Source organism: Beta vulgaris, chromosome 6, assembly GCF_026745355.1.
Source record: "Beta vulgaris subsp. vulgaris cultivar EL10 chromosome 6, EL10.2, whole genome shotgun sequence".
NCBI lineage: Eukaryota > Viridiplantae > Streptophyta > Magnoliopsida > Caryophyllales > Amaranthaceae > Beta > Beta vulgaris.
Genome location: NC_079207.1, coordinates 65,148,780 through 65,165,112, shown reverse-complemented (window position 1 = coordinate 65,165,112; position 16,333 = coordinate 65,148,780). Strand labels below are relative to the sequence as shown.

The window sequence follows — 16,333 nt, the reverse complement described above, 5'->3', positions numbered from 1 at the left end:
TTCGTGGCTTATATGGATAATATATATATATATATATATATATATATATATATTATAGGCCAAGATTGTTTATGGACAAATCACATGGTTGCGACCTGCTGTTGTATTTCCAGATTTTAGATTTGACAGTAAGACAAACATTTCAATTGCTGGCCTAATTGACTAATCCTTTTCAGGGGTCCTCATTTAACTTTCATAAATGAAGAAATCTTGTTTTCAGCATGGACTGAATCAAGCCAATACGTCTGTAAACTTAGAAGAGAAAAAAAAACCATAAATCTTTATTGACATTTTTTTTCCATTCCAGGGTAGAGCTGATACAATTATCAATATACTTGATAATCCTGCGAAAATCAATTTGGGTGAACAACCTTATGAGCTTGGTTATTCACTTATCTGTTCTCGACAGAACAAATATCGACATTTTTATTCTTTGTTTGATGAACCAAAGTATAACTAGAAAGGGTTAGAATGTCTAACATAACTCTCTATTTATGCGAGAACTATCAGGACAATAATCTTATGAAGAAGGTTCATCACCTAATTGTTCTCCGTTAAACACGAGGTGGATCTCCATTGAACTAGAGGTGCACTGATCGGATGACTTAAACGATGTGTTTCCCTTCCATTGGGGTCTAAAATGTTTGAGGGGAAGGGTTGGTTAACCCCGTAGTTAGGCACAAAGAGTATGCGAATAGGGACCTATGTTCCTTAATCTTCCCCTGTTCAGCTCAGAAATTAAGGCCATTGTACTTCATTCCCAATGGTCTATCTTCGTGATGTTCAGCAATTATGTGGTGAGAAAGAGGAGGGGAGGGAGAGTGAAATAATACATATCCAGCCATAGAGTACAAAGAATTGATTCTGGTCCATTAATTCAGAATCATTGAAATCCTAGAGGATGCTGATTTAAGAGGCAAACAATCAGAATCAATTAAATAACCCACAAAGCGACATTCAGTATAAATTAACATTAATGCCTAAGAGTAAGGTGTATGAATTCTAGTCAAATTGAGGCGGTCCAAACAGCGAGCTGTTCTAGAGGAAGAAAGTCCCTGCATGAGGATGAAGAGTTCTTCCTGGCAGCCAAGGATGACTTGCCTGCAGCTTTCTATCGGATTTCTACGCATAAAAAGCCTCTTCTACACAAGAGAAACATGCCAAACTTAATCCACAATAATATGGCTACCAATGGTGTTTCTGTAAAAAGATTTAAGAGAGTATCCTTTAGTAAGAATTTGGAGGCAGGTCATTCTTGGCTACCCTGGCAGGCTCTTATCCCTCATGCTGGAACTCTCTTTCCAACTTAACTAGAGGTCACATGAAGCGCGATCTTATCTATTTTCCAACATATGCATGATAGAGCATTAAGCAACAGATAAGTGAAGATATACTCCCTCCCTCCGGAGTTAGTAGGTAAATTTTCCTTTTTGCAATTTCCAAATTCAGCTACAACATTTTCTTTATAGTAAGCTTTTTTCCACTGTCAAAAAACTAACAACAATAATGACAAGCTTTTTTTTCTCTACATTATCTTGATCGTTTTTCACTTCACTTGCATATTGTGCCTAAGTGAATGTATTGACTGATTTAAGGGGGAGGGAGTGTCATTCTAGATGCATTTGTTGTAATCAATATGTACTCTCAAATGCATAAAACACTAAAAAATTAGAAACCACCTTCTCAGCCATTCACTCCTCCTGCAACAAGCTATTATGCCAGCCTAGAAGCATTAACAGTTCAGTGACATGATAATGACAGTATTGCTTTTGACCCTCTTTCTTTCCACAATTCTGCGAGCGCCTTTGGCATCAAAATTGCCAATACTTTGTTTGGATAGCAATCATAGAAGGAAATGTAAGGGAGGGAAGAAGATGGAAGGAGAGGAAAGAGTTACCTTTTTCTTCCAAATCTTTCCAACATTCCAAACATTTGGTTGTCAAGAGTTTCAATTTCCTTCCTCTCTATACTTCCATGTTATATCCAATGGAAAAGAAATCCCTCCCTTCCCCTCCCAGTTTCTATATCCAAACACACAGTAAGTATCCCAATCACTATTAAAGTATACACAACATCTGTTCAAAAATCATCACTGGAATAAGTAAGATCCTTCATAACAAGACCACTTTGTATACACTAAAAAAAGGTAACACTAGTACAATTACAATGCACAACAGATGACATCTTTAGTTATTCACAAACCTCAAACTCACTCATGTATTAATTTGAGCATCCTATAGATCATAGATGACATAGACTAGTGCAAGAGGAGTGAGAAACAAGGCATAACAGCAGACAAACTAACCATTCCGCATATCAGGTTCAGCTGGTTAATGCAAAACTCCTCTCTACCCAGAATGGAGGATCCATCACAGCGCAGGGATCTGATTTCTCGAAGTCAGCAACCTATATTTAGGAAGATAAGCAATATTATTAAATAAACTCCACATCATATCAATAGTATGACAGTAGAGAAGCACCAGAAGTCTAGAAACAAAAAAAAAAAAAAAAAAAAGAATGTCAAAATAAAGGGCTAAGTGATTCTGGTACCTTTTCTCCACATCTGGGACAGTAGTGATACTTATGCCAGAGACAATCCATAGAAGGGCAAAGGAAGCAAAATCCTAACATCATCGGTATCATGCAACCAATAACTGCCGCAAGACTAGGTTTAGACCTGGATTCCATCTCCAAATTAGTAAAGTATGAGGACTCTTTAGATTAATAGCCAGTAAAACATTGAAGATACTACGATCAACTAATAATAAGTACCAAAGGAAGAAAGAAAAAGGAGTTATTAACTTGTATCCTTATATGGTTGAGATCGATATTATATATATTATATCCAAAACAAAACATGAAACATATATCACGTCATGTGGTAAGATGAGGTTGAGGGGTAGCTCAACAGGTAGCTAAATTCTCTTCCATGACATAGGTCATGGGATCGAACCTCATGCTATCCTACGGCCATGTGAAAAGACATTAATGAAATTTATTCCACCAACGTTTCTGTTTTAGAAAACCATCATACAATTAATAGCAACTAACACAGAGTCAAATTTATATTGGCATCTAAGAATTACAAAAATTTGTGTCTTTGCGCATTCACTCATTTATAGTTACCATTTCGTGTTTACTCAAAATATCAATAATCATACTAGCTACGGTTCAGTGGTTCACTTCGTCCATGATTAAATCGGCATCGTTTTATATGCACAAATCACAATTCTTCAATAATACAATTCCATGCTTATCAGAGATTGAGTAAAATAGCAATGTTTTCAGCCTTCAATCTTTTTCTTCTTTTAAGATTATAACCTACTACTCCTTTTATCACATTCTTTCTATTGCGATCATCATTCTGATCCGAATTGATCATCGGCGTTAATAAACATCAAAAAAATTCCCTTAACCAACAAATTTTGCCCTTATGACAAACAATGATCACTAAAAGGCAAAAATTAGCAATTAATTACTAGAAGTACTAAGATGTAGTTCACGAAGATATGTTTTCTGAACAAAAGCACTAGTTGACCTAAATCAAGAAGAAAGATAGCATATAATTCCACTTGATGGAAACAATTCAATTACATCCTCCAAAACCTAAATCAGCAAATTAACTAATCAATAACCTTAGTAGCTAGGATTCAGTTTTAGGCATTGTTTTATATGCACAATTCTTCGAAAAATTCAATTCAATCTAATAAGAGATTGAGTAAAATAACAATGTTTCAGCCTTCAATCTTTTTCTTCTTTTAAGATTATAACCTAGTACTCCTTTTATCACATTCTTTCTATTGCAATCATCATCCTGCTCCGAATTGATCATCGGCGTTAATAAACATCAAAAAAAATTCCCTGAACCGACGAATTTTTGCCCTTAATAGACAAACAATGATCACTAAAAGGCTAAAATTAGCAATTAATTAATAGAAGTACTAAGATATAGTTCACGAAGATATGTTTTATGAACAATAGCACTAGTTGACCTAAATTAAGAAGAAAGATAGCATATAATTCCACTTGATGGAAACAATTCAATTACATCCTTTAAAACTTAACTCGGCAAATCAACTAATCAATAACCATACTAGCTAGGGTTCAGTTTTAGGCCTTTTTTTATACGCACAATTCTTCCAAAAATTCAATTCTTCAAAAATACAATTATATGCTTATCAGAGATTGAGTAAAATAACAATGTTTCAGGCTTCAATCCTTTTCTTCTTTTAAGATTATAAACTACTACTCCTTTTATCACACTCTTTCTATTACGATCATCATTCTGCTCCAAATTGATCATCGACGTCAATAAACACCACAATTTTTCCCTTAACTGACAAATTTTTGCCCTAAATTGACAAACAACGATCACTAGAAAGCTAAAATTAGTAATTAATTACCACTAAGATGAAGTTCATGAAAAAATGAAATCTAAACAATAGCACTAGTTGACCTAAATCATCGAATCAACTAATCAAGCTTAATAAATAGAAATATAAACACAAAAAAAGAAGAAAAAACCTTTTAAAAAAAAAACTAATGAAGCTCCAAATCGATCATTGACGTCAATAAACACCACAATTTTCCCTTAACTAACGAACTTTTGCCCTAAATTGACAAGCAATGATCACTAGAATGCTAAAATTAGTAATTAATCAACACTAAGATGAACTTCATAAAAATAAAAATAAAAATCTAAACAATAGCACTAGTTGACCTAAATAGTCAAATTAACTAATCAAGCTTAATCAATAGAAATTTAAACAGAGAAAAAAAGCAGAAAAAACCTACAAAAAATAACCTAATCAAGCTCCAAATTGATCATCGGCGTTCATAAACACCACAATTTTTTCCCTTAACTAACGAATTTTGCCCTAAATTGACAAACAATGATCACTAGAACGCTAAAATTGGTAATTAATTACCACTAAGATATAGTTAATCAAAAAATGATTTCTAAACAATAGCACTAGTTAACCTAAATCATCAAATTAACTAATCAAGCTTAATCAATAGAAATTTAAACAGAAAAAAAAGCAGAAAAAACCTATAAAGAAAACTAATCAAGCTCCAAATTGATCATTGACGTCAATAAACACCACAATTTTCCCCTAACTGGCAAATTTTGCCGTAAATTTTCAAACTATGATCACTAGAACGCTAAAATTAGTAATTAATCAACACTAAGATGAAGTTCATAAAAAAAATGGAATCTAAACAATAGCAGTAGTTGACCTAAATCATCAAATCAACTAATCAAGCTCAATCAATAGAAATATAAACAGAAAATAAAGCAGAAAAAACCTAAAAGAACTAATCAAGCTCCAAAATTGATCATGGACGTCAATAAACACCACAATTTTCCCTTAACTATCGAATTTTGCCCTAAATTGACAAACAATGATCACTAGAACGCTAATATTAGTAATTAATCAACACTACGATGAAGTTCATCAAAGAAAAAAAATTCTAAACAATAGCACTAGTTAACCTAAATCATCAAATTAACTAACCAAGCTTAATCAATAGGAATTCAAACAGAAAAAAAAAACTAAAATCAAAGAAAGAAGAAGACGAACTTGACGGAGGTAATTGAAGAATGAGCGCAGAAAACGCAGGTAAAAGGAGCAGGAGTATCTCTGTAAAAAGTCTGATGAATAGGTACACCTTTAGGATCGTCAAAAATGGCGTTAGGAGGAAGAGTTCCTCTTTGATAAGGATTTTCTCCGACATAGAAATATTGAGGTTGAGGTTGCGCAGGAGGTTGTGGTTGATACGCCATTACTGGTGGTGGATTTCCTCCTGTATATGGAATTCCAAGTACTGTTTCTTCATCTTTCTTCATGATTTTTCTTCTGAAATTCTGGAAGAGGGAGATGAATTTGATGTTCGATTGATTGAGTTTGATTGCGAATCAAAATTGAGATTTGAGAGTGGAGTTTTATATTTATGATGATGATGATTGTGGAATTTTGATGAATTAGGATTTAGGAAGGAAGGAAACGTGGTTGTGTTGTGCCAATTCAATTATGAATTATCAGCGCCGGCTGTTCGCTGGTCATTATCTTCCATTTCTTTTACTACATGGCTATATGGCTACACAAGTATTTGTTGTAAATTTCTAGAACGATTATGTAAACATTTTTGGAATATTGTGATATCTTCCTTCCATTATAGTTGATACAATTCTACAAATACTATTGGCAAAATGTTCTAATGTGAACAAAAATAAAAGTAAGGAATAAATAGGTGTGTGAAAAATAGGGCTTAGCGAGTCAGTGTTATGTGAAAAATATAATGTAAAATTAATCAAAAGGTTGATACTAGATATGGGCATGACTCATGAGTCGGGCTGAGCATGTGAACAGGCTTGGCTCATGGGATTGTGGCAACGACGGGTCGAGTGGGTCGTGCTGGGTCAGAACTGAAATTTTCAGATTTTGCTCACGGGCCTCCGGGCTGACCCGTATTTTCTGTAGTTTTTTTAGATTCTTAGTAGTTTTAGAATAAAAAATAAAGAGAAGTGGCGTTCGACCCGCGGCCAACCCATGTGCCATATAGGCGGGCTCGTGCCGGGTCGGGTCGGAGTGAAATTAAATTTCTTGGTCGTGGCAGACTCATGGCCCACGTAGCGGACAAAGTTCGGGTTGGGCCTCAAGCGAGTTCATGACAGACCGGGCTAGTCCACGTGCCGGTCCGACCCATGTCCACCTCTAATTGAGACAAAGGATACGCTATGGATTAGGTGGATCTTAGAATTTATGTGGTCGTATAATGAGCCAACAATTTATGATTGAAATTAGAGGTGTAGGTTGATATTTGTTGTTATTGTTATATTACGTCAAATTGCATAAGTTGAAGTGCACATTTCTGAATACTAAATATTGTTTGGTCTAGTGATAAAGGTTTGTATATCACACTCATGATGTTTTGGGATTAGACTCATTAGGCCATTAGAAGTACCTTAGGGGTGAGGATTTCCCCCTTACCCTTCCATCATAGACTCATAGTACGCTCAACTAGTGTAATGGCCTAATGGGGCTGACTTAAATAGTGCTTGGTCATAGAAAGATATTTCGAAATAGTTTATTTGATCAACCTTCAAAAAGTGCACCTTTTTAAAAAATTTACTTCATAAAATTTTAGAATAATACTCTTGTACTATTTTATAGAGCATATAGATATTTGAACATTGAAAGAGATTGCAAATGGTCTTAGCCTCTTAGGTTTCTAGATTAATTATTGTTAGAGATTGTAATTCATGTCCTATTTTTTCAAGTCAACGACCCTACCCATTTTAATATATGATTTTGTATCGGGATCAGAAATAGATTCAGAATTGTAAATTTGGTGAAGCACTAAAATCAATAGATCAAATAATATTTTTTTTGAAAAATCCAACAATCATGGATTAACTATCGAGAAGTTATCTAACTTCAAATTAAGTTGATTTTTTGAAAAAAGAACTTCTAATGAAATTATTTATGCTTTAATAATATTCTACTCAATTGACGATTTATTGCTTTTGCTTCAAAAGGTTGTATAGCCTCGTGGGCCTTTCAACTTACAGATCCAAGTATGCTAGACTTTCTCTCATATCTCAAGTAGTCCATGCAAGATTAATACCCATTTCTCCCATATTTTTGTACATTTTATTTTTGTATATTTTAAAATTTTGCTCATTTAAGCTTAATATGCAACAAATGTGAAAAAATAGGAGGTGGTTTGGTGCTTGTTTGACCTCTTGCTGAGTGGCCTTATGCGAGAATATATAGTGATTTTTCTCACCACAGACTTCTCCAAAAAGGCCCAAAAAATGTGAAAAGAATATATGTTTGGAAACACCTACTTTGAGAAACACCACCTAAAAGGCTAAAATCTAAAATAATAGGTCATTGAGGCCATTTTTTGGAGATCGATACCTACCACTAGAGTTGATCAAAGCGAGTTCAACCCGAAAAATGCTCGGAATTGGGCACATTTTTTGGCCCGATTACAAACAGATCCAAATTTTTGTTATTTAGGGCGAATTTTGAACAACTTGAATTAACTTTTTAGCTCAAACTTTGGCCAAGACTATAACCTTCACCTAACACAAAATAGGTTGCAAATTTCTTCACCTACCTCATTTTGTTTGGAATAAAATACTAGTGGGGAAATTCCAAAGTCAATTTTCCGCGTTCATTACACGGAAGCACATTAGCACACCATACAAGTATACAACTACTAATTCTTTCATCTACCTCAATATTTTTGCTCTCATCTTACCATTAATTATCTCAGGTAAACTCTTTATTCTCTATTATTTTAGTACTACCAACCGATTATTTCCAACTAGATTTTTCTGGGAACAAAAACAAACTCGTTAAATCTCTGTTCGTTTGTTATTTTTTTTTCTGAATAGCTCAAAAATTGCTTGAAATTAACACCTAAATTAGCATAAAAAATATTGTGTATAGTTTGTTTACCAATATATTTGATGCAGGATTGTTGTTATTGTCATGCAGGATTGTTGTTATTGTCTAATCTCAAATTAAGTGATTAATTTGAGATATTGGAGTTATGGAAGCTAAGATTTTCCAGAGCATTAAGCCTTACAAATGGGGGGATACAACAAATATGATGAAGAAACCCAGTTCAATTTTCCCGGTTTCTCACAGATTTAAGGATAATTTAGGGACACAGATGTTTATGAATGTTCAATCAAATAAGAAAACTTCAGTTCATTACAAACCAGTTCTTTTGAAGGTTTCATGTTGTTTGAAGAATTCTACAGGTAAATTTTTTACTGTTTGATTGGAAGATATGAGCTTATTTCTTGTGATCCATTATATATATGATTTTGGTAGTAGTTATTGAAATGATACGAAGATTGATTTGATTAATGCAGTTTTTAATGCTACAAGGTTGAATCTCATATGATTTGCTCCATTCTTTTTTTTTTTTGTACTTCCTCCGTTTTTTCTTACTCGCAACACTTTTTTTTCGTCAACTCCAATACAAAATTTGGGTAGCAGAGAGGGTGAGAGGAAAAAAAAGAGGGACCATGTGATTGGAGAGAGATAGAGAGAAAGGAAAAACAAAAGTAAAAAGTATTGGAAGTAATTAATTATTTTCTTTTTAGGAAAGTGTTGCAAGTAAAAAAAATAGCGGAAGTATATGTAAGTTGCAATGTGTATTTTCAAAATATGAACATATTATACGTTTTGGTAATATACTAGTATATAATTAAAGATATCAATGGCCAAAGGTTTATTTTGAAGACCTCGAGGAAGCAGACGGGGTAAATTATTTGAGACGGAGGGAGTATCATATTATATCCTTAGTCACGAATCAAGATCACACCGGAAGATTTTCGTCTCTTACTTTCAAGAGTAAGGTTGAGAATTTCTTGATGCTATAGTAGAATTTAGTGACCTCCAAGTTAGCAAACCAAAACTATGTCCTGATTCTCTCTCTTGTTGATATGAGTAGCTGTAAAACTGTTTATTGAACTTGTAGAAAAACAAGGGAGCATTTAATTTGCTTGCCTGTTTTATTTTGAAACAAGTTATGATATGATGGATAACTGAATAACCCCTTTCTTAGAAGGAAGTTAGCTGACCATTAGTTACAATGTAACACATAGAGCTAAGTAAATTTCAAATTGCTGCATGATCTTCTATGTAGGAAGTATGGTCTCATGGGACTCTTCATAAGCTGAAAATCGCGTTGGCAAAGTGCAATCGTTACAGCTTGGGCAAGGCCGATTATTTTCTTTTTATGCTGTCTATATTATATCAGCTTGTAGAAGCTATAAGCTGAGAGATGATATTGAACCGTTCTTGCAAGAAGGCCTATGTTTTGGAACTGTAGAAAAGTAATCTTTTTTTATAAATGGAAATCGTTGAAGTATTTCGGTTTATTGTGCAGCCATTGTACTCATTATCTTGTAGCAGTTAAAAAGCAGGCTATCTAACAATGCTATACCAGGATTCTAAGGAAGTTAAATTTAGAAAAGGTCGATAACTTGGGATGCCAAAAGCAGAAGGTCAAATACTTTTTCTTCTTTATGAGGAGTGATTGCTGTTAGAAGGGAGAGTGAATAATTACTGGTGAAATTTTAGGGATGAATCACTGGAATGAGATGAATATTGATTTAGAGAAGGGTGATCAATTATATATTTGTACGAGAAACATGTAGGGATGCACTGAAACTGTATTTTGATGCAAGTTCTTATCTTGTAAAGCTTAAAACATCAGACTCTATACAATTGCATAATATGCAAGGGAATGTTCGACATAAAGTTTACAGACTTATCAGAAGTCCCTTTTGGTGTGCCCAAACGTCTGAGGACAAAGTAATATGGTATACATAAGAACAGGTTTTTTTTTTAGGGAAGGATAGGTTCTTTGGTGGGATTGGAATCTGAATTCTTTCAGTGTTGGAAGTTTGTTAATAGCTTACTTCTTTGACTGAGTGTGAGGTTCTAGCAATTAGTTTATGCTCGTGGAAAAGACATGTGAAACACTTCCTTACTCATTTGATCCCCCTGCTAGACTTCCCTTTAGTTAGATTTTCAGTTCTCTAGATTCTTTTCCTTTTTACTTTTTTTTGGATAGCAACATGGAAAGGGAAAGGAAGGAAGGGAAGGGAAAGAGGAGGAAGGGGAAGGGGAAGGTCGAGCTCTAAATTCCTTCTTAATCACTCCAATGTTGAAGAAGATGTTTATTAAAGACGGAGGGAGAATGGATCCCTCGTTCTCTCACCGCTTATCTAAACAAGGGAACTAGTTCCCCTCTCTAACCCTTCCCTCCCTTTCTCTCCACTTCCTCGTAATTAAACAAAGTGTTAAGAATTCCTGTCTTCTTATTTTTCATTGCATTTTACACTTCAACCTTTTAATCTCTCTTTTCCTGATAATGTGGAAAGATTCAAGAGTTCATGGGAGAGCTCAGAATATAGTAAGAAGTTTGTAACGTCCTATGAGCCAATGACTACCAATACATTAACTAAGGCTCTGATACATACAACTTTGAAGAGATTTTTGGATTTAAATTCTTGGCAATAGTCATCTCTGTGAGAATCTTCTTCTCACGATTGTCTTATTTACATAGCTATATAACTTAAAATTTGTATTCTTATCCAGGTTCAGTGCTCAAGTCTGGTGGCATTCCTGCTGCTTTCGATGAGTCCTTGGGTTTGAAGGTGTGTTATTTTTCCTATTAATATTAGATTACTTCCTTCGAGAGGCTGTTAACATAGACTTAAGAAGATAAGTTTTGATAATCAATTGTCTTATCTTAAACAATATATATCATCTTAGTGAAACTCGATGATAATTGCAGAAAAAGTCAGCAGAGGTGGAACAACTTCTGGATGGACGCTGCATATACCTTGTTGGTTAGCTCCTGATTGGCATACAATTGTAACTTATGAAATTTAGTTTTCTCTTTTAAAAAAAATATTTTAATCACTAAATTGACATGCAGGTATGATGGGCTCTGGGAAAACAACTATTGGCAGGGTTTTGTCAGATGCACTTACTTATTCGTTTGCTGATAGGTCTGGAAGTAAATGGATGGTTTTAGATGTATTATAGTTTAAGCTTTATATTAAACTTGACTACTACTCAATTGTTCTTTAGTTGGAACTAAATTATTTGAACAATTGAAATATAAATTTTAGGTTCTTTGCTTTATTAATTGTTAATTATTGCTCTGCATGCTTCAGTGACTTATTGGTGGAGCAGACAATGGGGGGAACGTCTGTTGCAGATATCTTCAAGCAACACGGAGAATGCTTCTTCAGGGAAAAAGAGGTGAGTCAAAGTAGTTTATCTGCTACACCTCAATGCTTTTGTACCTTCTTGTCTACATATTTGTGTATGAGGATGTGTTGAACTGTTAAAAACTATTTGGGTTAACATAAGCTTATTTGCAAGGAGGTTAACTGGCTTGCTGATTCAAAAATGTGATTTCATTCCCAAGTGTGTATGCATCCTATCTCAAAGTTATTGGCCTACTCTAAGAATAAAAAGTTGGCAGAATAAACATAGATATACTGATATAGCAATGCTGTGAAGCTATGACTGTTATTTTTCCAGCAACCTTCTTTATTATTTTATTTCTCACTTTCTAAAGGTTCACTCAATCACTCTATTGTCATGCATATGTAATTTTCTGATGTGTTATAATGAAAGAAAAAGTCAGAGTCCAAAAAGGAATTAGAAAATGAGAACCAGATCATTAGTTATATATTATCAAAGAAATCATTTTTACATAGTCTATGGGATGTTGAATGAGACTGATAGAAAGTCATGAAACACAGACATCATCATATGAAATAGAGTATTAGATTATTCTGATTTCAAGCATATGATAGAGTGCAAAGAGCAAATGGTAGAACTAAAACAAGACGGAGGAATTGAAGTACTACACAATATAACAATTCACACAACATCGTCATAGCAGGTCGCAGATTGGGGCTTGTTATATATTCTAACGATTTGAGTATTCTTGTCAATTACTCATGTACAAAGAGAACTTTGTTTGAAACGCTTAGTTGTTTTTCCATAATTAGCAATACTTGGTAGAATGCTGATTTTACTTGTTTGTTTGCAGACTGAGGCGTTGAAGGAGCTATCTATGATGCATCGATTAGTTATCTCCACTGGGGGAGGGGCTGTTATACGGCCCATCAATTGGTGTGATTTGCATGTCTCACTGCTACTAATCTTTTGAACAACTACATGATTGTTTTTGTTGATTATTAGTATTCTTCTTCTTTCTTCATCCAGGAAACATATGCGAAGTGGTATTAGTGTTTGGTTAGATGTTCCATTGGAATGCTTAGCACGGAGGATTTCGTCAGTAGGGACCAGCAGTCGTCCTCTGCTGCATGGTGAATCGGGGGATGCTTACTCCAAGGTTCGTTGCTTGCCTCCTTTTGTTGATCGAAAATGTAAGCCACGCAGTAAGAATCCTGTTAAAACTATTGCTTATCTCTGTGCAGGCATTGACACGCTTGTCCACACTATTAGAAGAAAGGGGTGAAGCTTATGCCAATTCTAGCATTCGGGTTTCGTTGGAACGTATGACCTCACTCTGCATCTCTCTGTACTTCCATATTACCTTGATCACTTAAATGTAGAGGTGATTATGGGTCGTGCCATGCAGACCCTTTTCCCAAAAAGTGACCTGTTTTGGGCCTAAGCTTTGTGCCCAAACACACAAAAAAAAAGGGTCGGGCTAGTCAGGCCTTGGGCTAAATTAGGCTAAATTTTACATTTGGGCATAAAAAAACATTCCCGAAGCCCGAAAAATATGCCCGAAATTCGGGCCATCAAATTCTTCCCAAACTGAGATTTTTTCCTCGTTGGGCTGTATTTTATCAACTCTACTTAGAATGTGGGATGGTCTAAATCTTGTCTTTACATCAAATCTCCTCATTCTTCAATCTTCATATGCTTCTTAGTACATAGACAACCACCAATATCTACAATGGTTTGTACTTTTGTACCTTAATATAACTTCTTTTTTTGCTTGCAGATATTGCATCTAAACAAGGGCATGTAAATGTGGATAGTCTTAGTCCAGCTAGTATTGCGGCGGAGGTGGGTTCCTTGCAGTTATTATTGGTCAAATATTTTTTGTAAAAGATGCATGAAATAGATTAGCTACCCATTACAGGGATCATTGTTGCCTTGTTGGTCTATTTGATCAAGTACATGAAAGAAAATAGAATAGTAAAGGTCATTTACTGTGTCATGCCTTCTCTTATATCTGTTTCGCGATGTTTATTAAATTCATAATTTTCATTTATTCCAGTCACCTAATAATTCTAATTTTCCAGGTGGTTGAGCAAATTGAGAGCTTTCTTAAGGAATAAAGATGATGGCTTTGACACATAAACCATACTATTCTTTTGCACATATATATACGATTGTGGTTGTATCTGGTACTGTCATATAGCACAGCATGGCGTGTTTCTCGAACTGGTATTTGTTTCAAGCTTAATAAATTTTTGGGATTTTGGTAGTCTAAACTTGGTACATTGTAACTGTTTGGAGTTTTGATCTGTTGTAATAGTAACATTAGTTTTGGAATTATAACCTTGTAGATTGTTGCTGTTGTACTCGTTGTTCCTCTATAATACTGTTGTAATAATATCAATGTGTATTTCAGAATACTTTTATAAACATGTTAAGAGGACCATACTCGACAGAAACTTTGCTGAAGTAAAGCACAATCCAATATAGAGGACTAGATCAAAAAGTCTGGTGGGGTAATGCCTTCTTGTGGTTGATCTTGAAATTTTTTATCTTTAATACAAAGTATACAACTATAAAATGGTAGAATGAACATAAGGAGTTGTGCACAAGCTTGCAATAAAGACTTCTTATGCATTAATTAATATGATATGGTTTCAAGTAAACATGGCCACTTAGATGTTAATAAGATAACTACTTGGATCTCGGTGACTAAAGATGTCTTGACCTAGTGGTTAAGATTGAGGTGTTGTAAACGATAGGTTACAAGTTCGAATCTCCATCCCCTTCTTTGTAGACGACTAAGCAATTGTTATCGGTATGAGCAAGAAGGGTCGCAATGGCAAAACATGCTAATTGCTAGCTACCCTCTAACAGTTGAGGTAAGCTCCTATTTGGTGCTAAATTCGGTATAGTTGACCATTACAAGCAGTAAATAAGACTATAAAAGGGTACTTATAGTGATTATTCAAGCTCCAATTGACCTGACTTAGGAGGCTGCTATATACTAGCTCCAACTTTTTCTAGTATACTGCTTCATAAAGGAGTAACGATCCGTTTGGTAGTTGGTTATAAATGGTGGTAATGAGAATGAATTTGAGTGTAAATTTGTAAAGAATATCATTGTACATTCCCATGGTAATGCTAATTTATCCTGAAGTGTCCATTTTCCTTCTTGAATTTTCATTCCCATCCAATACCACCTTGTAGGTGGTAATGAATGGTAATGAAAATTGCTTCCCCTTGGAGACAAAACACAAGTTTAGGGGTGAGATTGCTTGCACATGGAGATTGTAATAAGGGTGCTTCCCTAGTAAAATTACACTTAAGATTCATTCCCATTACTGAAATTTATTAACGACTACCAAACGGATTGTAAAGGTATTGAGCTCATATACCACTTCAATTTCAATCATAACAACTAAAGCTTTGCTGTTATCATGGTCAAATAGGTCGGTTTGACACTTACTTAGTTGGTAATAGTAATACCATACAAAAATATTAAGAAAAAGTAAACTCTAATTTGTAAAATAAAGTTCCGATCATTAAAATTTAATTTATAATATGTAAAATTCATCAAACTACATAAAAAAAAAACACTTAACAATCAGCAACAGCAAAATCAATTTCGACAAATACATAAAAATTTTAATCAGTAAAAATCAAGTAAAATAAATAGAGCTTTAGTAAGATTCCTACTTTAATGCTCGTGACGCCAAAATTCATGAGGTTGATCCTTGTTGTTAAGCAAAAGATGAAACTAACACAAAATTTGTTTGTAAATTAACATTTAAATTTGAGATTTTCTATAATAAAATTTTATTCATCGTCCTCAAATTACTTAAAAATCACCCCAGCTATAATGTAAATGTAGAAGTGAGGAGGTGGCCCTATTATTTAGGAAATGAAAGGAAAGGAAAGAGGGCCAAAGGAATATTAGGTAGAGTTGGAATGGAGGGGAAGATAGGGACAAAGAGTCAGAAGATACAAGCAGAGATTCCCACAACAGGCAAAATAACAATTTAAGGCCAATATTTGGGCCATTTGCATTGGTATGTATGTCGTCGTAAGAGTAATGGGCTCTCTTCTCCACTATGGCACTATCAGTCAATATCAGTATTCAGTTTCAGTACTAATGATTTATTAATTGAAGTATGTCTATGTATTCCACATACCAAGCAACTATATGTGCAAGCATATTTCTGTCTCTCCCTTCCTGGTTCCCTTCAATATGGACTACTAATTTGCTTCTTCTCATCTTTTTATTTCAGTTATTCTTCTTTTGGTCACTCTCTTCTAAGGTATATCGGGTTCATGATCCATTGTCATACGATTATTTTTTCTTTGATACAGTCTCCGCGCTTTAGAATTTAGCTTAAATTACAGAATTTTAGGCCCCGTTCGTTATCTTTTGTTTTCAGTTTTCAGTTTTTTTTGAAAATTAAAAACCAAAAATTGGAAACTAGAAAAAGTGGTTTTTATTTTTCAATTGTCAATTTTCAAAATCATCGTGTTCCCAATAAATTTAACTAATTTTTTATTCATTATAGAACATATATCATATGACTTTGAAAATCAAA

The 16,333-nt window shown here is 34.3% G+C and overlaps 2 protein-coding genes across 2 annotated transcripts; one reads left to right on the top strand and one right to left on the bottom strand.

The window, feature by feature from the left end:
• Nucleotides 1-2,076: 2,076 nt before the first annotated feature.
• Nucleotides 2,077-6,151, bottom strand: LOC104897488 (hypothetical protein). The gene is made up of 3 exons (XM_010684371.4): nt 5,583-6,151; nt 2,551-2,677; nt 2,077-2,406 (listed from the first exon to the last, which is right to left on the bottom strand). Exons 1-3 carry the CDS (start codon nt 5,846-5,848, stop codon nt 2,323-2,325), a joined length of 477 nt encoding a protein of 158 aa, XP_010682673.1. The 5' UTR covers nt 5,849-6,151; the 3' UTR covers nt 2,077-2,322.
• Nucleotides 6,152-8,128: 1,977 nt separating this feature from the next.
• On the top strand, nt 8,129-14,173 carry LOC104897487 (shikimate kinase, chloroplastic). Its single transcript, XM_010684369.4, has 11 exons — nt 8,129-8,286; nt 8,511-8,779; nt 11,133-11,191; nt 11,332-11,386; nt 11,476-11,548; nt 11,717-11,804; nt 12,607-12,689; nt 12,783-12,912; nt 12,998-13,076; nt 13,534-13,598; nt 13,838-14,173. The coding sequence occupies exons 2-11, from the start codon at nt 8,566-8,568 to the stop codon at nt 13,871-13,873; spliced, it is 882 nt and encodes a 293-aa protein (XP_010682671.1). The 5' UTR covers nt 8,129-8,286; nt 8,511-8,565; the 3' UTR covers nt 13,874-14,173.
• Nucleotides 14,174-16,333: the final 2,160 nt, after the last annotated feature.